Source organism: Eptatretus burgeri, chromosome 17 (genome assembly GCF_056783735.1).
Source record: "Eptatretus burgeri isolate ZD-2024b chromosome 17, Ebu_testis_v1, whole genome shotgun sequence".
Lineage (NCBI taxonomy): Eukaryota > Metazoa > Chordata > Myxini > Myxiniformes > Myxinidae > Eptatretus > Eptatretus burgeri.
In genome coordinates, this window is record NC_140977.1 from 9,170,535 (window position 1) to 9,195,576 (window position 25,042).

General features: G+C 48.5%; 1 protein-coding gene across 1 annotated transcript in view; it reads left to right on the plus strand.

The window, feature by feature from the left end:
- Nucleotides 1–25,042, plus strand: part of LOC147009259 (uncharacterized) — a 51,411-nt gene that overhangs the window by 21,706 nt on the left and 4,663 nt on the right. Inside the window, exons 10-12 of the mRNA XM_085863019.1 lie at nucleotides 9,507–9,593; nucleotides 16,914–17,000; nucleotides 24,285–24,371. Of these exons, the coding sequence (XP_085719145.1) occupies nucleotides 9,507–9,593; nucleotides 16,914–17,000; nucleotides 24,285–24,371 (261 nt within the window). The remainder of the gene's footprint in view (nucleotides 1–9,506; nucleotides 9,594–16,913; nucleotides 17,001–24,284; nucleotides 24,372–25,042) is intronic.

The following is a 25,042-nucleotide window of genomic DNA, read 5'->3' on the forward strand; positions in this document are numbered from 1 at the left end:
GTGGGGTGGGAACGGGGCCCCTTTTCGCACTATCTCAGCGCGGGGGGGGAAAAAGGGGGGGATTGTTGATGCTCTGGGGAAAGAGGATAGCTGGCTTGCTTGGGTCCCGCGACGAGCGACTCCACTGCGAGCTCGTCGCCGACCGCCGTCTTCCTTGCCTTGGACCCGAGCTATTCGAGCAGGTCAGGTCAGGTATGGGAGCATGTGCCAGAACAGCGCGTCGCTGCGTCCACTTTCCGCCGGTACTCCAGGGGCCTCCGTCTGGCCATCCCCCAGGCAGATGCCAGGCCCATCCCCATCTCCTTGAGATGATGGTCAACCTGCTGCAACCATGAGGCACGTGGTCGGCCCACTGGCCTCCTCCACTCATGAGACTCCCTCGCTGAGAGAATCTGGTGAGCAGGATCAGCGTCAGGAAAACGAGCCACATGTCCATACAGCCGCAGCTGACGCTCACGGACTATGCAGGTAACAAATCTCATCCGAGTCTCTCTCAGCAACCGCTCGTTGGACACAAAATCCGACCAGCGATAGCCAAGGATTCTCCGAAGAGACCTGGTACCAAAGGAATTAAATCTCCGTCTCAGATCCTTGGTCAAAGTCCAAGTCTCGCACCCATAGAGCAAGACTGGAAGTACCAAGGACCTGAAGACTCGGACTTTCGTCCTCCCGCACAGGTACCGGCAGCGCCACACCCCATGATCCAGTGAATCCATGACTCCCCAGGCCCGACCCAGACGTCTATTGACCTCCGGCTCACAACCTGCGGAGACATGAATATCACTGCCAAGGTAAGTGAATCTATCCACGACCTCAACATCCTCACCACAAACAGACACAGACAGGACAGCAGCATCCAAGATGTCACCGAAAGCCTGGATCTTTGTTTTGACCCAAGAAATCCGTAATCCCAACGGCTCCGACTCCTCATTCAGCACCTCGAGGGCCCCCAAGAGGATGTCTAAAGTCTCCGCAAAGATGACTGCATCATCTGCAAAATCAAGGTCCGAGATCTTGACATTGCCAAACGATGCACCGCAACTTGATCTCTCCGACATCCTCCCAAAAATCCAGTCCATACAAGTGCTGAAAAGTGTGGGGGCAAGTACACACCCCTGACGAACTCCAGTAACAACTGGAAATAAGTCAGAGATGGTACCACCACACTTCACAGCACTCTCAGTACCAGAGTAGAGTTCAGACATCAGATCGATCAGTTTCGGTGGCACCCCACGAAGACCAAGAATCCTCCAGAGGACATCCCGATTCACTGAATCGAACACTTTACAGAGATCAACATAGGCTGCAAGCAGCCCCTGCCGAAACTCTCGTCTGCGTTCGGTGAGGACACGAAGTGCAAGGATACGGTCAATCGTTGACCTCTTTGGTGTAAAGCCTGACTGCTCTGGACGCTGGTGCTCAAGCAGATGGTGGCGAACCCTATCAAGAATTATCCGAGCAAAGACCTTGCCCGGCACTGAGAGCAGCGTCACCCCTCGGTAGTTGTTGCAGTCTTGGCGATCACCCTTCCCTTTCCAGAGAGGGACAACAAGGCCCCTCTTCCAGTCAGTTGGGATGATGCCTGTGTTCCAGGCAGAGCACAAAACTGCATGCAACGACGCGAGTGCAGCATTTCCACCAGCCTTGAGAAGTTCGGCATGGATGCCACAGATCCCTGGAGCTTTGCCCCGTTTCAACTGGTTCACCGCAGCCCGTGTTTCCACAAGCGATGGTGGACCACAGTTGATTCGAGGGTCAGCAACAGGGATTGTAACACCCTTGACGTCCAACTCGACAGCTGGGGGATCAGCCTGGTACAACCGCTCAAAGTAACCGGCCCAGCGGGCCTTCACTTCAGACTCCTCTGTCAAGAGCCTACCACTCTCTGCTCGAACTGCAGTGCTCCGAGGGATGGGCTTGGATGAACGTAATGCGCGAATTCCCCTGTAAGCGGGACGAGAATCACCTGTCCACAGGTGATGCTCTACCCCTCACAGATTCCTAGCACATAGGCCTCCTTGTCCACCCTCAGTGCACGTACAGTTTTACGCCTCAGCTCCCTGAACAGCTCAGCTCTGCCATTCAGCCTGGCCCTGCGACTCTGGTCAATGGTATCCAGTGTCCCTTGAGAGACAAAATTCTTCTTTGCCCTGCGGTGAACTCCAAGGCATCCACCGGCAACATCAAGGACGGTGGTCTTGAAGGTGCTCCACAACTCTTCAGGACCCCCAAAGCACCCAGACCCCCAAGTGTCCACTCAGCCTGTTCGCAAACTCCTCAGCTACTCTCTCATCCCTGAGCTTGGCAACATCCAGCCTAGGCTGGGATGGTACCATTCTCCAGGATTTAAGGTGCAGCTTTAGAGTTGCTACAACAAGCCTGTGGTCAGTATTGAGGAACTGAGCACTCCGGTAGACCCTGCAGTTCTGGATCATCCTCCAACGACCGTCAATGAGGACATGGTCAATCTCCTTTGCCACACCGCCAGCGTTGGAATACCAAGTCCAGCGATGAGCTTGCCGGCGCTGAAACCATGAACCAGCCACCCTAAGTCCATGACTTCTTGCAAAGTCAAGGAACTTAGTGCTATTCTGGTTCATAGTTCCTGACCCATGGGGACCAACACACACCTCATAACCATCCCTATCAGTTCCAGTCGATGCATTGAAATCCCCCAAGACTAGAAGTGTATCTCGTCTGGGGCACTGATCAACCACAGACTCGAGTGTGGCGTAGAATGTGTCCTTCACGGTAAGATCACTCGCCCCAGTCGGAGCATAAATAGAGACCAGGGAAATGACACCTAAGGAGTGACGAATCCTGAATCTCATAATACGCTCGTTGACCGGTGTTACCTCAATTATCATTGGGGTCAGCTTATTGGACACAGCTACAGCATCTCCTTGGGTATGGTAACCATCAGAGCGACCAGACCAATAGTAGGTGTAACCACCCACCATTATCTCGCCGCAATCCGGTCTCCGAACCTCAGAGAGAGCTGCAATCCCGATGTCCAAACGCTTGAGCTCAGATGATAACAGAGACAGGTGATCATCCTCTCTTAGGGATAGGACATTCCAGGCACCCACCCGAAGGGACCGCCTCAGGTTAACCCAAGGAGACCGCCGTCTGGTGGACGACACCTCAGCACCACTCCGACACACTCTCCCGCAATCTGACCCAGGGATGTTACCCCGTAGTTTCCCTCCTATCAAAGATTGGGGGTCCCGAAGGCTTTGCCCCAATCCCATCATCCGGTGAGCTGCCCTGCGAAGGGAAGCTGCACAGGAGGTACTCCCACGGAGTGGGTTTTCAGATTTTTTTGCGTTTTTGCGTTTTGCGGAATGAGGCGTTTTACGGTGGCTGGAGTGCAAATCCTGCCACCAACCTCCTAATAAGAAGTAACCCAACTGCAGGAGGACGTCCGCAGACACAGTTGGGCACTAGATATGGATGGCCGTTGGCTCACAAGGAGCTCCTCCGCCCTTTGACAGGTTTTGTTTTTAATCCTGCTGGGTGTCCATATCCAAACACCCTCCTCACCAGAAAACCTGGTGGGGGAGACGGTTTAGTCGCCGACAACCCGACCATGGAACAGGTTAGTACAGGTTTACATGGTACCTGTAGCAGGTCACAGATCGAACCTGACCTGACAATTCGATGTCAGGTCAGGTTCGATCCTGACAATGGCTATTCGAGCTCCTCCCCAATTCTCCTCAGCCGACTGCAGCAAACCACTTCGACCGCGCTCCCGGCTTCAGGCTTCCCCTCTCTGCAGCAAACCACCTCGACCGCGCTCCTGGCTTCAGGCTTCCCCTCTCTGCAGCTCCCCGACAGACTCTGAACCCCGACAGACTGCCACTCTCCAGACCCGACTTGACTCACGGCTCCACAGACTGCTCCTCTCCAGAACCGACTTGACTGCCTCGACCTTTTCTCCAACTCCCTAAATTCGCCCAGCGCTCGGCGCTTTATCGTCCGGCAGGAGAACCCCTATGCAAATTTCTGGATCAGAACGAGCTCGGGGGTGGAGCCACGCTCGCCCATTGGACGGAGAAAAAGGGGCGTGAGTCTCCCCTGATCCACGAATTTGCATATATCGATTCTACTCCGACGCGCCTGGAGGCGGGGCCAAACCGCCCCGCGATTGCTGATTGGACGGATCAGAAGTGGGCGTGTATCATTCCTGATCCGACTTCTCCTCGGAAAGGCCGCTATTTGCACCCGCGGCTCAGCGCGCGTCCCGCACGAAGCCAGGACAGCCTGACGCTCGGTGCCCACATGCGGTGCGGGAATGGCCGCAGAAGGAGAGGCAAAGGTGGTGGAGGGTTTAAAGTGCTGGTCCATGGCCATGGCGACGTTTGGAATGGCGGTGATGCGATGTTTGCGGGAGCGAGTTGTGAAGGTAAAGATCGTGGCTGTTGTCGTTGTTGTTGTTGTGAAGCGGCGTTGCGGTTGGTGGTTGTTGTGTGATGGCGGTTGAGACGTGGTTGGTTCAAAATAAAGATAGAACAGAAAAACGGCTATCGTAAAGGGTCGCAGCCCGAATGAATCACATTTATTCCCTCTAAGCAACGGGTTTAGGGATAACGACACATGTACTTACAGAGATATCTCACCTACGGGACCTGAATGGTGGTTTGCGAATTTCCTCAACCGCAACAGTATGTTTGGAATAAGATCGCCCGTCAGGTGGGTACTCTGCTCATCTGGACTAATCTTGTGAAGCTGCCTTTCAAAATAATTATAATTAATCACACAGTTCTCATCGAGATACCCACATGTATGATGGAATATTTTAGCTTATCCCAATTTTTTTCCTCCTTCATCAGTTTCTGCATGAATGAAAATTCACAGAAAGTAAGAAAAATATCCGCTTGTTGTGGGCTGCAATTCCCACCCATGGGAATTCACTTAACCTGTTGAAACATTATCCCACAAAAAGACACAAAAGTATAAAATAAAATAAAATTTACAGCATCTTTAAACTTCTGCTTATCAAAACAATGAAAACTTGTCAATCAAGTTCAAAACCTTGTCAATCAGTTTGAAGAACGATTCCCTCACGAGTAATCCACATTTGTATAGAAAGTTAAAAAATCAAAAACTTCAACTGACTTGATATAAAGGTATCTAATTCTGTCTAAAAACTCGAAAGTATAATTTATGCTCCAGAAAGAGTTTATACCAGAATTCTTCTCAATTGTTTAATAATATTTCCTGAACTGTTCCAAAACAACTTGTAAGCCTGAGTGAACTAGAATACCGATAACTGTTTGGTGGAACACGACCTGGCACTCGCGATTAACCGACACTTGTACGGGTTTTTTTTTAATGAAGAACTATGACGTATTGTTGCGAATCTGGAAGCCATGAGCACACAACATACAGGTCCTATAGATTAGTTATATCGGTAAGTACATGTTGCCAGTTATGGTCCCGTCCCTGGTCTCATGGGTAATTAAATGTTCCTGCGCTGTGGAGTTATTTTAATAGTCAGGTTTTCTTTTCGTTTATTTTTACACCAACATCAACGCCGACCACACCGCATCATCCTCACCTTCACTTCGCTCACTTCACCTCACTCTGGCCGACGTCATGATGGGCGGAGTTCAAGGAGGAGCCGCGTGGCGGCCCTCGACCAATCAGCGTGCAACGAGTGAGGTGACCGTCGCCCGGCCAATCAGATCCTGCGACAGGAGGAAAGGGCTCCGCGTGATGTCACCACGCCCCGGGCCAATCAAGGAGCTTGCCGCCCGTTTTTGGCCAGTGAGAGAGACGAAGAGCGATTTGTGCACCAAAACCTGCCAGTGAGAGAGGGAGGGTCGCGAGGAGGTGCCCCCCCCTGAACAGGGGGGTATAATTATCGGCACGGTCTGCGCGCATGGGGGTTCTGGTTCTGGCTAGAAGTGCGTGCACGGGGGTTCTGGTTCTGGCAAGAAGTTCGCTCAGGGACTCTGAGGGTTCTGGCAAGAGGTGAACATCTGCACGCAAGGTGGTGGAGCGCAAAAGCGTCTGCGCACGAGGTGGTCGGGGCAACGGAGGGTCTTCTCCTGCCAGCTTTCGCCCTGTCGATTTCTTTCGCCTGGAGCCATGTCGTGAGGGCGTCTGGATCGTGCTCGGGTCCAGTTCTGCCTCGAGGACCTGGTCCTTGAAGACCGCACGAGGCGGACAGGTCCAAGACAGGCCTCAATAAAGACCATTTTGGTCCGATTCTTTTGGGTGTGTGCGTATGTGTGTTTGTGGCGTCAATCTCTAAGTTGTGAATGGTATAAGTGCGTTGCTGTACATACGTGCATTTCTTTTAACCGGTTTAACTCTGCCCTTATGTGCTCCCCTCATACCCTCATTGTGAATTAATACCCCGATTGTTAAATATATCCGCTCGTTCATGTCTTTTCTTCCATTGGCTTAGTGTGCTGCGTGTTGGAGAATTAGCCAGGCTGTTGCTACGATAACGGGATATTTGGGACCGATGGACCTCGGCGATAAACCGCTCGGATCACACACGGTTCAAGTACGCGAAACGGCTCGTTCCGTACGGGTGCCGTCGAGGGTGTGGAGAATCGGTAAATCGCCACGTGGTCTCCAGGTATTTTGAAAATTGGCGAATAACTCTGTACCACATGATAGAAATATTGACCCTTCACGGTCCGATAAGGGACCCGCACTTCTCGGACTTTTCCGAAAAAGTACGATCGAAATTCCGGGTGATCGGTCGAGCCGACTCTGCTGCTCCATCTCGCGGTCGTGCTCGCGGCCGACGCCCGGCCCCGCAATAGTATGACCGCCTATCCATGAGCAATAAAACGTTCACACATGTGATGTCATAGGTCACATGGTTTGGAAGCCATATTGGATTTACCCTGAAACCGACAAAAATCTTCTTCTCCAGAACGACTGGACAGATTGAGGGGAAATTTCACAGGAATGTTCTCCAAGCCTTGGGTGTTAAAGTTTGTGAAGGAATAATTGAATCGTCACATGGTTTGGCAGCCATATTGCATTGAATAAAAATATTAAATTATGTTTTCTCTGGAACCGCTTAATCGATCAGCATGAAACTTCACATTAATGATCGAGTCGTGATGGGGAATATAGGTTTTAAATTTCAACCTGATCGGATACATGGTCTGGCAGCCAGAATTATTTAATTTTTTTGATCTGGGTTCTTTTTGATATACAGTACTCGGACGTGCCTGTACGTGCGTGCCCATACCTGTGTGCCCGTGCGTGCAAAAAAAAACTTTCAAACCACGTGCCAGAAACAACAACCACACCAGGCCGTTCCTTCACTCTCGCGTGCCCATACGTGCGTGCCCGTACGTGCAAACCAAAAAATTAAAAAAAATAGAAAAATTTTCAAACCACGTGCCAGAAACAACATCCACACCAGGCCGTTCATTTGCTCTCGTAAACGACTAATGGATTGGGGCATTGTGTTTATCTATTAATGCGCATAAGAAATCGATAAATTATTCGAATACATTAAGCCATCATGATCCGGAAGTGGTGTGTGCCCGTACGGAATGTTCACATGCATTCCACGAATTATCGCTTGTATTGAAGTAACAACTGCTGTGATACTTACATACACAGAGTTAATTAAAATCAAAATTAAAATCAAGTTTACCTCCCTGTCTTTGCTTGCCATGACATTCGCTGCCATTGACCATTGCCACTCCTACGCCATGGTAACTAAGGCACCGATCCCCATGGTAACCAGCACTGCACGTGACGTCATCGTCGGCCGGCCGCTCACCGGCCTCTGCAGCCACGCCTATGCAACAACGTGTCCTTTCATTGGTTGGTCAATAAATAGCCATAACTTGGGAACCACTTGTCCGATTTATATCAAATCTTGAAAAGGCACATCCACAAGGCACCAGTAATATAACTGGCAAGTTTCAATTAAATCGGACCAGTGGTTGTCGAGAAACAGCGGACACACACACACACACACACACACACACACACACACACACACACACACACACACACACACACACTGCTGGAATTATAGATAGATATATTTTTTGAATAAGGCTGGCTTGGCTGTGCCTGGATGGGTTTGAGAGTAGAGGAGGAGCAGCTGAAATGTCAATCCTATCCACGTTCCTCCTGATGATTTCATCTGAGCTTTTGCTTGTTTGAGCTCCTTCTGATGACTCCAATGCAGGACTTTATCTGTTTGGTCTTTCATTTGATTATTCCCATGCTTTCGAAGAAAAGCGGGAATATTGTGATTGTCTCCGCCATCCATCCGTCCATCCGTCCATCCGTCCGTACGTCCGTCTGTCCTACCCTGTAACTCCTCCTACACCGTTTGAAATAGGAACTTGAAACTTTGGGACATAGTAGATATATGTATGGGGAAGTGCACAACACTTTCGGATTTTTGATATGACCCCTCGGGGCCGGGCCAAGGGGTTGGGGTCATGGGGGTCGATTTAAAAAAAATGTGTTTGCCATTGTACATGGTAAATTCTTTTATAAAGAACTTTCTTATGTGGCCGCCATGAGTGACATACAGTCAACACCGGGTGAAGTAGCGTGCGCCAGTAATCCGGCGACTCGAAGACTTGGGTTGGAGGATCGCTTGAGGACGGGAGCTCTGCGCTGGGCCGTGCTATGAGAGGGTGTAGGGCAGCCCGGAATCATGACGAAACCCAATCCTTATCCCTGTGACGTAAGAGGCGACCATGGTTGCGTCAGGAAGGGCATCCGGCGTAAAGCCTGTGCCAAATCAGTATGCGGATCATAATGGATGATCCGCTGTGGCGACCCCTAACGGGAGCAGCCGAACGACGAACAACAACAACATGACTGACAAACAGTCACAGGTTTTACTGCATTTATCTAATTGATTATGAATAATTATAATTAATATTATACACAGTTCATTCCTATGATTAATTTGCTGGACAGTGTTAAATTAATGTTTCATGAAATGTTGACATGCTTGCAATGACTTCTGATTGAGTAAACGTAGTAAGTCTTTGGTCATTAAACACATCAAATAGAAAAGAATAGTCAATCCATTTTGCAAGATAAAATTTCACCTGGCGTTAATGGGACAAAGCAGTGCACTCGGGAATATGTGATGGTGTGCCATGGACAACGTATTTCTAGTTCCGTATGATTTAGGCAGACGATGTAAATCTTAATTTTTTTTTAATAAAGTGTGTTTTCTTGCCTGTTTCTCTTTATTTTTGGTTGCATAGAAAGTTATTTTCTCCCAATGTAAACATTCGGTGTAGTTTAATATGGTTAAGATCATTGAGGTTGTGTCTTCTGCCCTCTCCACAAAATTTCAAATGTCACAAACACGTTTTCACTTTTCTCAGCTTGAAAATTTACACTTTTACAGTCTGCTATATGGAGCTTATAGTTCTTATGTGTGCACGTAGGATGCACCAGATCATCTCCTTGCAGTCTGTAAGCATACCACAAGAGTCATCCATAAGCACTGTTGTGAAACTCCATGTTTTTGCTTTTGTTATCAGATTTTGGAATGGGATGTTCTCGCGAATCTTGGAAAAGGACGGTTTGGAACCATAATGGACGCAAAGAAAGTTCACTCCGATAAAAAGGTACAAGGATACACTTCCTGTTCTTTCCTTTCAGTTTCTTTGAGCTCGTCCACAGCTCGTGGAAGAGTGTAAACACAGCCACTGTACAATCATTACCACTCCTGTGATGGTTGAAATTAGGTCATCGTCACGATAATTCACGGTCTGGTGTTTGTGTGTGGGATTGTCATGCTCCTCCTCCTACAGTTCTGGGCTGATTACATTTAGACTTGCTACAAAGGAATAGGGTGACCCCAATTAGTGTGTCGGGTTATTTTTTTATCTTTGCCGGTGGTCTTTTGGAGGTGGGGCGAGGGATGGTATGCAAATTCTCCATGTAAATGTGTACCGTGTAGCGCCGCCTTCAGGTGGGGGAGGGTCTTCCAAGTCACATCATTTACAGCACAATATTCCTGTCGCCACATTTTCCAGTGCAATGAAGTGTTTGAGAAGAGAAGGTATGTTTTTGCTTCATGCATGTAACCCAGGTGATTTCTTTGTTGAAACAGCTGTTTGTTATCTATACACCACCCAAATAAAAGGTATGTGTCAGAAGAACGTTTTGTATTGTTGCGGGTCGCGCCCGCCAGCGTGCGAGCGGCCACGTAACTCGAATTGCGGCACGTCGCCCACCGGACGGACAATTCTGTCGTGACCCTCTCGGACCAACGCCGGGAGCTAGTCACGGGTGGGCCTTTCGGCCTCACCACGATCGTGCCAATCGGCCCCCGCGTGGGATAGGGTTGTTCGCCAAATACGACCTTCCTAAGTACCCACGCGGAGGGTAGACCGGGCGATCGCACCTCGCCGCAGATCGACTCCGGACACGGGCCACTTAAGCGACCCGTTGCGTACTATCGGAATAACCGAGCGGTGTCAACGTCGGCCTCGACGGTTCCGAATAATTATCAGGCGTTTTAAGCCCACTACCAACCCTTTACGTGAAGCAATATGGAGATTCAATTAAAGAAAAGACGAAGCGAAACGGGAAAAACAGTTCAACATAATGCACATTTATTCCGCGGCACACGGAGAGCACACATACTGTATACAACTACAACAATTATGCACCAAAAGCAGATGCTACAAAAGAAACACAACAATGCAGATCTACTACCGACTACGCGAGCACACGGCAACACTTACACAGTTTTACTTTACAGACAGCGCCGACAACACATTTACTCAAAAGCAAAAGAAAAGGGCCACCCTCAAAGACAAGGGGGCAGACGGGGCCTGTGGGCCGCGAGACCGGGTGGATCCTTCCCGTGTCTTGTGATGAGCCGCAAATGTGGCGGCGCCCCGACTCCGCGCTCCTTCGCGGGTTTCGTTGGCACTGCTTGGAGTGGGGTGGGAACGGGGCCCCTTTTCGCACTATCTCAGCGCGGGGGGGAAAAAGGGGGGGATTGTTGATGCTCTGGGGAAAGAGGATAGCTGGCTTGCTTGGGTCCCGCGACGAGCGACTCCACTGCGAGATCGTCGCCGCCCGCCGTCTTCCTTGCCTTGGACCCGAGCTATTCGAGCTCCTCCCCAATTCTCCTCAGCCGACTGGAGCAAACCACCTCGACTGTGCTCCCGGCTTCAGGCTTCCCCTCTCTGCAGCAAACCACCTCGACCGCGCTCCTGGCTTCAGGCTTCCCCTCTCTGCAGCTCCCCGACAGACTCTGAACCCCGACAGACTGCCACTCTCCAGACCCGACTTGACTCACGGCTCCACAGACTGCTCCTCTCCAGAACCGACTTGACTGCCTCGACCTTTTCTCCAACTCCCTAAATTCGCCCAGCGCTCGGCGCTTTATCGTCCGGCAGGAGAACCCCTATGCAAATTTGTGGATCAGAACGAGCTCGGGGGTGGAGCCACGCTCGCCCATTGGACGGAGAAAAAGGGGCGTGAGTCTCCCCTGATCCACGAATTTGCATATATCGATTCTACTCCGACGCGCCTGGAGGCGGGGCCAAACCGCCCCGCGCTTGCTGATTGGACGGATCAGAAGTGGGCGTGTATCATTCCTGATCCGACTTCTCCTCGGAAAGGCCGCTATTTGCACCCGCGGCTCAGCGCGCGTCCCGCACGAAGCCAGGACAGCCTGACGCTCGGTGCCCACATGCGGTGCGGGAATGGCCGCAGAAGGAGAGGCAAAGGTGGTGGAGGGTTTAAAGTGCTGGTCCATGGCCATGGCGACGTTTGGAATGGCGGTGATGCGATGTTTGCGGGAGCGAGTTGTGAAGGTAAAGATCGTGGCTGTTGGCGTTGTTGTTGTTGTGAAGCGGCGTTGCGGTTGGTGGTTGTTGTGTGATGGCGGTTGAGACGTGGTTGGTTCAAAATAAAGACAGAACAGAAAAACGGCTATCGTAAAGGGTCGCAGCCCGAATGAATCACATTTATTCCCTCTAAACAACGGGTTTGGGGATAACTACACATGTACTTACAGAGATATCTCACCTACGGGACCTGAATGGTGGTTTGCGAATTTCCTCAACCGCAACAGTATGTTTGGAATAAGATCGCCCGTCAGGTGGGTACTCTGCTCATCTGGACTAATCTTGTGAAGCTGCCTTTCAAAATAATTATAATTAATCACACAGTTCTCATCGAGATACCCACATGTATGATGGAATATTTTAGCTTATCCCAATTTTTTCCTCCTTCATCAGTTTCTGCATGAATGAAAATTCACAGAAAGTAAGAAAAATATCCGCTTGTTGTGGGCTGCAATTCCCACCCATGGGAATTCACTTAACCTGTTGAAACATTATCCCACAAAAAGACACAAAAGTATAAAATAAAATAAAATTTACAGCATCTTTAAACTTCTGCTTATCAAAACAATGAAAACTTGTCAATCAAGTTCAAAACCTTGTCAATCAGTTTGAAGAACGATTCCCTCACGAGTAATCCACATTTGTATAGAAAGTTAAAAAATCAAAAACTTCAACTGACTTGATATAAAGGTATCTAATTCTGTCTAAAAACTCGAAAGTATAATTTATGCTCCAGAAAGAGTTTATACCAGAATTCTTCTCAATTGTTTAATAATATTTCCTGAACTGTTCCAAAACAACTTGTAAGCCTGAGTGAACTAGAATACCGATAACTGTTTGGTGGAACACGACCTGGCACTCGCGATTAACCGACACTTGTCCGGGTTTTTTTATGAAGAACTATGACGTATTGTTGCGAATCTGGAAGCCATGAGCACACAACATACAGGTCCTATAGATGAGTTATATCGGTAAGTACATGTTGCCAGTTAGGGTCCCGTCCCTGGTCTCATGGGTAATTAAATGTTCCTGCGCTGTGGAGTTATTTTAATAGTCAGGTTTTCTTTTCGTTTATTTTTACACCAACATCAACGCCGACCACACCGCATCATCCTCACCTTCACTTCGCTCACTTCACCTCACTCTGGCCGACGTCATGATGGGCGGAGTTCAAGGAGGAGCCGCGTGGCGGCCCTCGACCAATCAGCGTGCAATGAGTGAGGTGACCGTCGCCCGGCCAATCAGATCCTGCGACAGGAGGAAAGGGCTCCGCGTGATGTCACCACGCCCCGGGCCAATCAAGGAGCTTGCCGCCCGTTTTTGGCCAGTGAGAGAGACGAAGAGCGATTTGTGCACCAAAACCTGCCAGTGAGAGAGGGAGGGTCGCGAGGAGGTGCCCCCCCCCTGAACAGGGGGGTATAATTATCGGCACGGTCTGCGCGCATGGGGGTTCTGGTTCTGGCTAGAAGTGCGTGCACGGGGGTTCTGGTTCTGGCAAGAAGTTCGCTCAGGGGTTCTGAGGGTTCTGGCAAGAGGTGAACATCTGCACGCAAGGTGGTGGAGCGCAAAAGCGTCTGCGCACGAGGTGGTCGGGGCAACGGAGGGTCTTCTCCTGCCAGCTTTCGCCCTGTCGATTTCGTTCACCTGGAGCCATGTCGTGAGGGCGTCTGGATCGTGCTCGTGGTCCAGTTCTGCCTCGAGGACCTGGTCCTTGAAGACCGCACGAGGCGGACAGGTCCAAGACAGGCCTCAATAAAGACCATTTTGGTCCGATTCTTTTGGGTGTGTGCGTATGTGTGTTTGTGGCGTCAATCTCTAAGTAGTGAATGGTATAAGTGCGTTGCTGTACATACGTGCATTTCTTTTGACCGGTTTAACTCTGCCCTTATGTGCTCCCCTCATACCCTCATTGTGAATTAATACCCCGATTGTTAAATATATCAGCTCGTTCATGTCTTTTCCTCCATTGGCTTAGTGTGCTGCGTGTTGGAGAATTAGCCAGGCTGTTGCTGCTATAACGGGATATTTGGGACCGACGGACCTCGGCGATAAACCACTCGGATCACACATGGTTCAAGTACGCGAAACGGCTCGTTCCGTACGGGTGCCGTCGAGGGTGTGGAGAATCGGTAAATCGCCACATGGTCTCTAGGTATTTTGAAAATTGGCGAATAACCGCGTACCACGTGGTAGAAATATTGACCCTTCACGGTCCGATAAGGGACCCGTACTTCTCGGACTTTTCCGAAAAAGTACGATCGAAATTCCGGGTGATCGGTCGAGCCGACTCTGCTGCTCCATCTAGCGGTCGTGCTCACGGCCGACGCCCGGCCCCGCAATAGTATGACCGCCTATCCATGAGAAATAAAACGTTCACACATGTGATGTCATAGGTCACATGGTTTGGAAGCCATATTGGATTTACCCTGAAACCGACAAAAATCTTCTTCTCCAGAACGACTGGACAGATTGAGGGGAAATTTCACAGGAATGTTCTCCAAGCCTTGGGTGTTAAAGTTTGTGAAGGAATAATTGAATCGTCACATAGTTTAGCAGCCATATTGCATTGAATAAAAACATTAAATTATGTTTTCTCTGGAACCGCTTAATCGATCAGCATGAAACTTCACATTAATGATCGAGTCGTGATGGGGAATATAGGTTTTAAATTTCAACCTGATCGGATACATGGTCTGGCAGCCAGAATTATTTAATTTTTTTGATCTGGGTTCTTTTTGATATACAGTACTCGGACGTGCCTGTACGTGCGTGCCCGTACCTGTGTGCCCGTGCGTGCAAAAAAAAACTTTCAAACCACGTGCCAGAAACAACAACCACACCAGGCCGTTCCTTCACTCTCGCGTGCCCATACGTGCGTGCCCGTACGTGCAAACAAAAAAATTAAAAAAAATAGAAAAACTTTCAAACCACGTGCCAGAAACAACATCCACACCAGGCCGTTCATTTGCTCTCGTAAACGACTACTGGATTGGGGCATTGTGTTTATCTATTAATGCGCATAAGAAATCGATAAATTATTCGAATACATTAAGTCATCATGATCCGGAAGTGGTGTGTGCCCGTACGGAATGTTCACATGCATTCCACGAATTATCGCTTGTATTGAAGTAACAACTGCTGTGATACTTACATACACAGAGTTAATTAAAATCAAAATTAAAATCAAGTTTACCTCCCTGTCTTTGCTTGCCATGACATTCGCTGCCATTGACCATTGCCACTCCTACGCCATGGTAACTAAGGCACCGATCCCCATGGTAACCAGCACTGCACGTGACGTCATCGTCGGCCGGCCGCTCACCGGCCTCTGCAGCCACGCCTATGCAGCAACGTGTCCTTTCATTGGTTGGTCAATAAATAGCCATAACTTGGGAACCACTTGTCCGATTTATATCAAATCTTGAAAAGGCACACCCACAAGGCACCAGTAATATAACTGGCAAGTTTCAATTAGATCGGACCAGTGGTTGTCGAGAAACAGCGGACACACACACACACACACACACACACACACACACACACACACACACACACACACACACACACACACACACACACACACACACACTGCTGGAATTATAGATAGATATATTTTTTGAATAAGGCTGGCTTGGCTGTGCCTGGATGGGTTTGAGAGTAGAGGAGGAGCAGCTGAAATGTGAATCCTATCCACGTTCCTCCTGATGATTTCATCTAAGCTTTTGCTTGTTTGAGCTCCTTCTGATGACTCCAATGCAGGACTTTATCTGTTTGGTCTTTCATTTGATTATTCCCATGCTTTCGAAGAAAAGCGGGAATATTGTGATTGTCTCCGCCGTCCATCCGTCCATCCGTCCGTACGTCCGTCTGTCCTACCATGTAACTCCTCCTACACCGTTTGAAATAGGAACTTGAAACTTTGGGACATAGTAGATATATGTATGGGGAAGTGCACAACACTTTCGGATTTTTGATATGACCCCTCGGGGCCGGGCCAAGGGGTTGGGGTCATGGGGGTCGATTTAAAAAAAATGTATTTGCCATTGTACATGGTAAATTCTTTTATAAAGAACTTTCTTATGTGGCCCCCATGAGTGACATACAGTCAACACCGGGTGAAGTAGCGTGCGCCAGTAATCCGGCGACTCGAAGGCTTGGGTTGGAGGATCGCTTGAGGACGGGAGCTCTGCGCTGGGCCGTGCTATGAGAGGGTGTAGGGCAGCCCGGAATCATGACGAAACCCAATCCTTATCCCTGTGACGTAAGAGGCGACCATGGTTGCGTCAGGAAGGGCATCCGGCGTAAAACCTGTGCCAAATCAGTATGCGGATCATAATGGATGATCCGCTGTGGCGACCCCTAACGGGAGCAGCCGAACGACGAACAACAACAACATGACTGACAAACAGTCACAGGTTTTACTGCATTTATCTAATTGATTATGAATAATTATAATTAATATTATACACAGTTCATTCCTATGATTAATTTGCTGGACAGTGTTAAATTAATGTTTCATGAAATGTTGACATGCTTGCAATGACTTCTGATTGAGTAAACGTAGTAAGTCTTTGGTCATTAAACACATCAAATAGAAAAGAATAGTCAATCCATTTTGCAAGATAAAATTTCACCTGGCGTTAATGGGACAAAGCAGTGCACTCGGGAATATGTGATGGTGTGCCATGGACAACGTATTTCTAGTTCCGTATGATTGAGGCAGACGATGTAAATCTTAATTTATTTTTTAATAAAGTGTGTTTTCTTGCCTGTTTCTCTTTATTTTTGGTTGCATAGAAAGTTATTTTCTCCCAATGTAAACATTCGGTGTAGTTTAATATGGTTAAGATCATTGAGGTTGTGTCTTCTGCCCTCTCCACAAAATTTCAAATGTCACAAACACGTTTTCACTTTTCTCAGCGTGAAAATTTACACTTTTACAGTCTGCTATATGGAGCTTATAGTTCTTATGTCTGCACGTAGGATGCACCAGATCATCTCCTTGCAGTCTGTAAGCATACCACAAGAGTCATCCATAAGCACTGTTGTGAAACTCCATGTTTTTGCTTTTGTTATCAGATTTTGGAATGGGATGTTCTCGCCAATCTTGGAAAAGGACGGTTTGGAACCATATTGGACGCAAAGAAAGTTCACTCCGATAAAAAGGTACAAGGATACACTTCCTGTTCTTTCCTTTCAGTTTCTTTGAGCTCGACCACAGCTCGTGGAAGAGTGTAAACACAGCCACTGTACAATCATTACCACTCCTGTGATGGTTGAAATTAGGTCATCGTCACAATAATTCACGGTCTGGTGTTTGTGTGTGGGTTTGTCATGCTCCTCCTCCTACAGTTCTGGGCTGATTACATTTAGACTTGCTACAAAGGAATAGGGTGACCCCAATTAGTGTGTCGGGTTATTTTTTATCTTTGCCGGTGGTCTTTTGGAGGTGGGGCGAGGGATGGTATGCAAATTCTCCATGTAAATGTGTACCGTGTAGCGCCGCCTTCAGGTGGGGGAGGGTCTTCCAAGTCACATCATTTACAGCACAATATTGCTGTCGCCACATTTTCCAGTGCAATGAAGTGTTTGAGAAGAGAAGGTATGTTTTTGCTTCATGCATGTAACCCGGGTGATTTCTTTGTTGAAACAGCTGTTTGTTATCTATACACCACCCAAATAAAAGGTATGTGTCAGAAGAACGTTTTGTATTGTTGCGAATTCGCGCCCGCCAGCGTGCGAGCGGCCACGTAACTCGAATTGCGGCACGTCGCCCACCGGACGGACAATTCTGTCGTGACCCTCTCGGACCAACGCCGGGAGCTAGTCACGGGTGGGCCTTTCGGCCTCACCACGATCGTGCCAATCGGCCCACGCGTGGGAGAGGGTTGTTCGCCAAATACGACCTTCCTAAGTACCCACGCGGAGGGTAGACCGGGCGATCGCACCTCGCCGCAGATCGACTCCGGACACGGGCCACTTAAGCGACCCGTTGCGTACTATCGGGATAACCGAGCGGTGTCAACGTCGGCCTCGACGGTTCCGAATAATTATCAGGCGTTTTAAGCCCACTACCAACCCTTTACGTGAAGCAATATGGAGATTCAATTAAAGAAAAGACGAAGCGAAACGGGAAAAACAGTTCAACATAATGCACATTTATTCCGCGGCACACGGAGAGCACACATACTGTATACAACTACAACAATTATGCACCAAAAGCAGATGCTACAAAAGAAACACAACAATGCAGATCTACTACCGACTACGCGAGCACACGGCAACACTCACACAGTTTTACTTTACAGACAGCGCCGACAACACATTTACTCAAAAGCAAAAGAAAAGGGCCACCCTCAAAGACAAGGGGGCAGACGGGGCCTGTGGGCCGCGAGACCGGGTGGATCCTTCCCGTGTCTTGTGATGAGCCGCAAATGTGGCGGCGCCCCGACTCCGCGCTCCTTCGCGGGTTTCGTTGGCACTGCTTGGAGTGGGGTGGGAACGGGGCCCCTTTTCGCACTATCTCAGCGCGGGGGGAAAAGGGGGGATTGTTGATGCTCTGGGGAAAGAGGATAGCTGGCTTGCTTGGGTCCCGCGACGAGCGACTCCACTGCGAGCTCGTCGCCGCCCGCCGTCTTCCTTGCCTTGGACCCGAGCTATTCGAGCTCCTCCCCAATTCTCCTCAGCCGACTGGAGCAAACCACCTCGACCGCGCTCCCGGCTTCAGGCTTCCCCTCTCTGCAGCAAACCACCTCGACCGCGCTCCTGGCTTCAGGCTTCCCCTCTCTGCAGCTCCCCGACAGACTCTGAACCCCGACAGACTGCCACTCTCCAGACCCGACTTGACTCACGGCTCCACAGACTGCTCCTCTCCAGAACCGACTTGACTGCCTCGACCTTTTCTCCAACTCCCTAAATTCGCCCAGCGCTCGGCGCTTTATCGTCCGGCAGGAGAACCCCTATGCAAATTTCTGGATCAGAACGAGCTCGGGGTGGAGCCACGCTCGCCCATTGGACGGAGAAAAAGGGGCGTGAGTCTCCCCTGATCCACGAATTTGCATATATCGATTCTACTCCGACGCGCCTGGAGGCGGGGCCAAACCGCCCGCGCTTGCTGATTGGACGGATCAGAAGTGGGCGTGTATCATTCCTGATCCGACTTCTCCTCGGAAAGGCCGCTATTTGCACCCGCGGCTCAGCGCGCGTCCCGCACGAAGCCAGGACAGCCTGACGCTCGGTGCCCACATGCAGTGCGGGAATGGCCGCAGAAGGAGAGGCAAAGGTGGTGGAGGGTTTAAAGTGCTGGTCCATGGCCATGGCGACGTTTGGAATGGCGGTGATGCGATGTTTGCGGGAGCGAGTTGTGAAGGTAAAGATCGTGGCTGTTGGCGTTGTTGTTGTTGTGAAGCGGCGTTGCGGTTGGTGGTTGTTGTGTGATGGCGGTTGAGACGTGGTTGGTTCAAAATAAAGATAGAACAGAAAAACGGATATCGTAAAGGGTCGCAGCCCGAATGAATCACATTTATTCCCTCTAAACAACGGGTTTGGGGATAACTACACATGTACTTACAGAGATATCTCACCTACGGGACCTGAATGGTGGTTTGCGAATTTCCTCAACCGCAACAGTATGTTTGGAATAAGATCGCCCGTCAGGTGGGTACTCTGCTCATCTGGACTAATCTTGTGAAGCTGCCTTTCAAAATAATTATAATTAATCACACAGTTCTCATCGAGATACCCACATGTATGATGGAATATTTTAGCTTATCCCAATTTTTTCCTCCTTCATCAGTTTCTGCATGAATGAAAATTCACAGAAAGTAAGAAAAATATCCACTTGTTGTGGGCTGCAATTCCCACCCATGGGAATTCACTTAACCTGTTGAAACATTATCCCACAAAAAGACACAAAAGTATAAAATAAAATAAAATTTACAGCATCTTTAAACTTCTGCTTATCAAAACAATGAAAACTTGTCAATCAAGTTCAAAACCTTGTCAATCAGTTTGAAGAACGATTCCCTCACGAGTAATCCACATTTGTATAGAAAGTTAAAAAATCAAAAACTTCAACTGACTTGATATAAAGGTATCTAATTCTGTCTAAAAACTCGAAAGTATAATTTATGCTCCAGAAAGAGTTTATACCAGAATTCTTCTCAATTGTTTAATAATATTTCCTGAACTGTTCCAAAACAACTTGTAAGCCTGAGTGAACTAGAATACCGATAACTGTTTGGTGGAACACGACCTGGCACTCGCGATTAACCGACACTTGTACGGGTTTTTAATGAAGAACTATGACGTATTGTTGCGAATCTGGAAGCCATGAGCACACAACATACAGGTCCTATAGATTAGTTATATCGGTAAGTACATGTTGCCAGTTAGGGTCCCGTCCCTGGTCTCATGGGTAATTAAATGTTCCTGCGCTGTGGAGTTATTTTAATAGTCAGGTTTTCTTTTCGTTTATTTTTACACCAACATCAACGCCGACCACACCGCATCATCCTCACCTTCACTTCGCTCACTTCACCTCACTCTGGCCGACGTCATGATGGGCGGAGTTCAAGGAGGAGCCGCGTGGCGGCCCTCGACCAATCAGCGTGCAACGAGTGAGGTGACCGTCGCCCGGCCAATCAGATCCTGCGACAGGAGGAAAGGGCTCCGCGTGATGTCACCACGCCCGGGCCAATCAAGGAGCTTGCCGCCCGTTTTTGGCCAGTGAGAGAGACGAAGAGCGATTTGTGCACCAAAACCTGCCAGTGAGAGAGGGAGGGTCGCGAGGAGGTGCCCCCCCTGAACAGGGGGTATAATTATCGGCACGGTCTGCGCGCATGGGGGTTCTGGTTCTGGCTAGAAGTGCGTGCACGGGGGTTCTGGTTCTGGCAAGAAGTTCGCTCAGGGGTTCTGAGGGTTCTGGCAAGAGGTGAACATCTGCACGCAAGGTGGTGGAGCGCAAAAGCGTCTGCGCACGAGGTGGTCGGGGCAACGGAGGGTCTTCTCCTGCCAGCTTTCGCCCTGTCGATTTCGTTCGCCTGGAGCCATGTCGTGAGGCCGTCTGGATCGTGCTCGGGGTCCAGTTCTGCCTCGAGGACCTGGTCCTTGAAGACCGCACGAGGCGGACAGGTCCAAGACAGGCCTCAATAAAGACCATTTTGGTCCGATTCTTTTGGGTGTGTGCGTATGTGTGTTTGTGGCGTCAATCTCTAAGTAGTGAATGGTATAAGTGCGTTGCTGTACATACGTGCATTTCTTTTGACCGGTTTAACTCTGCCCTTATGTGCTCCCCTCATACCCTCATTGTGAATTAATACCCCGATTGTTAAATATATCAGCTCGTTCATGTCTTTTCCTCCATTGGCTTAGTGTGCTGCGTGTTGGAGAATTAGCCAGGCTGTTGCTGCTATAACGGGATATTTGGGACCGACGGACCTCGGCGATAAACCGCTCGGATCACACACCGTTCAAGTACGCGAAACGGCTCGTTCCGTACGGGTGCCGTCGAGGGTGTGGAGAATCGGTAAATCGCCACATGGTCTCTAGTTATTTTGAAAATTGGCGAATAACCGCGTACCACGTGGTAGAAATATTGACCCTTCACGGTCCGATAAGGGACCCGTACTTCTCGGACTTTTCCGAAAAGTACGATCGAAATTCCGGGTGATCGGTCGAGCCGACTCTGCTGCTCCATCTAGCGGTCGTGCTCACGGCCGACGCCCGGCCCCGCAATAGTATGACCGCCTATCCATGAGAAATAAAACGTTCACACATGTGATGTCATAGGTCACATGGTTTGGAAGCCATATTGGATTTACCCTGAAACCGACAAAAATCTTCTTCTCCAGAACGACTGGACAGATTGAGGGAAATTTCACAGGAATGTTCTCCAAGCCTTGGGTGTTAAAGTTTGTGAAGGAATAATTGAATCGTCACATAGTTTGGCAGCCATATTGCATTGAATAAAAATATTAAATTATGTTTTCTCTGGAACCGCTTAATCGATCAGCATGAAACTTCACATTAATGATCGAGTCGTGATGGGGAATATAGGTTTTAAATTTCAACCTGATCGGATACATGGTCTGGCAGCCAGAATTATTTAATTTTTTTGATCTGGGTTCTTTTTGATATACAGTACTCGGACGTGCCTGTACGTGCGTGCCCGTACCTGTGTGCCCGTGCGTGCAAAAAACTTTCAAACCACGTGCCAGAAACAACAACCACACCAGGCCGTTCCTTCACTCTCGCGTGCCCATACGTGCGTGCCCGTACGTGCAAACAAAAAAATTAAAAAAATAGAAAAACTTTCAAACCACGTGCCAGAAACAACATCCACACCAGGCCGTTCATTTGCTCTCGTAAACGACTACTGGATTGGGGCATTGTGTTTATCTATTAATGCGCATAAGAAATCGATAAATTATTCGAATACATTAAGTCATCATGATCCGGAAGTGGTGTGTGCCCGTACGGAATGTTCACATGCATTCCACGAATTATCGCTTGTATTGAAGTAACAACTGCTGTGATACTTACATACACAGAGTTAATTAAAATCAAAATTAAAATCAAGTTTACCTCCCTGTCTTTGCTTGCCATGACATTCGCTGCCATTGACCATTGCCACTCCTACGCCATGGTAACTAAGGCACCGATCCCCATGGTAACCAGCACTGCACGTGACGTCATCGTCGGCCGGCCGCTCACCGGCCTCTGCAGCCACGCCTATGCAGCAACGTGTCCTTTCATTGGTTGGTCAATAAATAGCCATAACTTGGGAACCACTTGTCCGATTTATATCAAATCTTGAAAAGGCACATCCACAAGGCACCAGTAATATAACTGGCAAGTTTCAATTAGATCGGACCAGTGGTTGTCGAGAAACAGCGGACACACACACACACACACACACACACACACACACACACACACACACACACACACACACACACACTGCTGGAATTATAGATAGATATATTTTTTGAATAAGGCTGGCTTGGCTGTGCCTGGATGGGTTTGAGAGTAGAGGAGGAGCAGCTGAAATGTGAATCCTATCCACGTTCCTCCTGATGATTTCATCTAAGCTTTTGCTTGTTTGAGCTCCTTCTGATGACTCCAATGCAGGACTTTATCTGTTTGGTCTTTCATTTGATTATTCCCATGCTTTCGAAGAAAAGCGGGAATATTGTGATTGTCTCCGCCGTCCATCCGTCCATCCGTCCGTACGTCCGTCTGTCCTACCCTGTAACTCCTCCTACACCGTTTGAAATAGGAACTTAAAACTTTGGGACATAGTAGGTATATGTATGGGGAAGTGCACAACACTTTCGGATTTTTGATATGACCCCTCGGGGCCGGGCCAAGGGGTTGGGGTCATGGGGGTCGATTTAAAAAAAATGTATTTGCCATTGTACATGGTAAATTCTTTTATAAAGAACTTTCTTATGTGGCCCCCATGAGTGACATACAGTCAACACTGGGTGAAGTAGCGTGCGCCAGTAATCCGGCGACTCGAAGGCTTGGGTTGGAGGATCGCTTGAGGACGGGAGCTCTGCACTGGGCCGTGCTATGAGAGGGTGTAGGGCAGCCCGGAATCATGACGAAACCCAATCCTTATCCCTGTGACGTAAGAGGCGACCATGGTTGCGTCAGGAAGGGCATCCGGCGTAAAACCTGTGCCAAATCAGTATGCGGATCATAATGGATGATCCGCTGTGGCGACCCCAAACGGGGGCAGCCGAACGACGAACAACAACAACATGACTGACAAACAGTCACAGGTTTTACTGCATTTATCTAATTGATTGTGAATAATTATAATTAATATTATACACAGTTCATTCCTATGATTAATTTGCTGGACAGTGTTAAATTAATGTTTCATGAAATGTTGACATGCTTGCAATGACTTCTGATTGAGTAAACGTAGTAAGTCTTTGGTCATTAAACACATCAAATAGAAAAGAATAGTCAATCCATTTTGCAAGATAAAATTTCACCTGGCGTTAATGGGACAAAGCAGTGCACTCGGGAATATGTGATGGTGTGCCATGGACAACGTATTTCTAGTTCCGTATGATTTAGGCAGACGATGTAAATCTTAATTTATTTTTTAATAAAGTGTGTTTTCTTGCCTGTTTCTCTTTATTTTTGGTTGCATAGAAAGTTATTTTCTCCCAATGTAAACATTCGGTGTAGTTTAATATGGTTAAGATCATTGAGGTTGTGTCTTCTGCCCTCTCCACAAAATTTCAAATGTCACAAACACGTTTTCACTTTTCTCAGCGTGAAAATTTACACTTTTACAGTCTGCTATATGGAGCTTATAGTTCTTATGTGTGCACGTAGGATGCACCAGATCATCTCCTTGCAGTCTGTAAGCATACCACAAGAGTCATCCATTAGCACTGTTGTGAAACTCCATGTTTTTGCTTTTGTTATCAGATTTTGGACTGTGATGTTCTCGCCAATCTTGGAAAAGGACGGTTTGGAACCATATTGGACGCAAAGAAAGTTCACTCCGATAAAAAGGTACAAGGATACACTTCCTGTTCTTTCCTTTCAGTTTCTTTGAGCTCGACCACAGCTCGTGGAAGAGTGTAAACACAGCCACTGTACAATCATTACCACTCCTGTGATGGTTGAAATTAGGTCATCGTCACGATAATTCACGGTCTGGTGTTTGTGTGTGGGTTTGTCATGCTCCTCCTCCTACAGTTCTGGGCTGATTACATTTAGACTTGCTACAAAGGAATAGAGTGACCCCAATTAGTGTGTCGGGTTATTTTTTTATCTTTGCCGGTGGTCTTTTGGAGGTGGGGCGAGGGATGGTATGCAAATTCTCCATGTAAATGTGTACCGTGTAGCGTTGCCTTCAGGTGGGGGAGGGTCTTCCAAGTCACATCATTTACAGCACAATATTCCTGTCGCCACGTTTTCCAGTGCAATGAAGTGTTTGAGAAGAGAAGGTATGTTTTTGCTTCATGCATGTAACCCGGGTGATTTCTTTGTTGAAACAGCTGTTTGTTATCTATACACCGCCCAAATAAAAGGTATGTGTCAGAAGAACGTTTTGTATTGTTGCGAATTCGCGCCCGCCGGCGTGCGAGCGGCCACGTAACTCGAATTGCGGCACGTCGCCCACCGGACGGACAATTCTGTCGTGACCCTCTCGGACCAACGCCGGGAGCTAGTCACGGGTG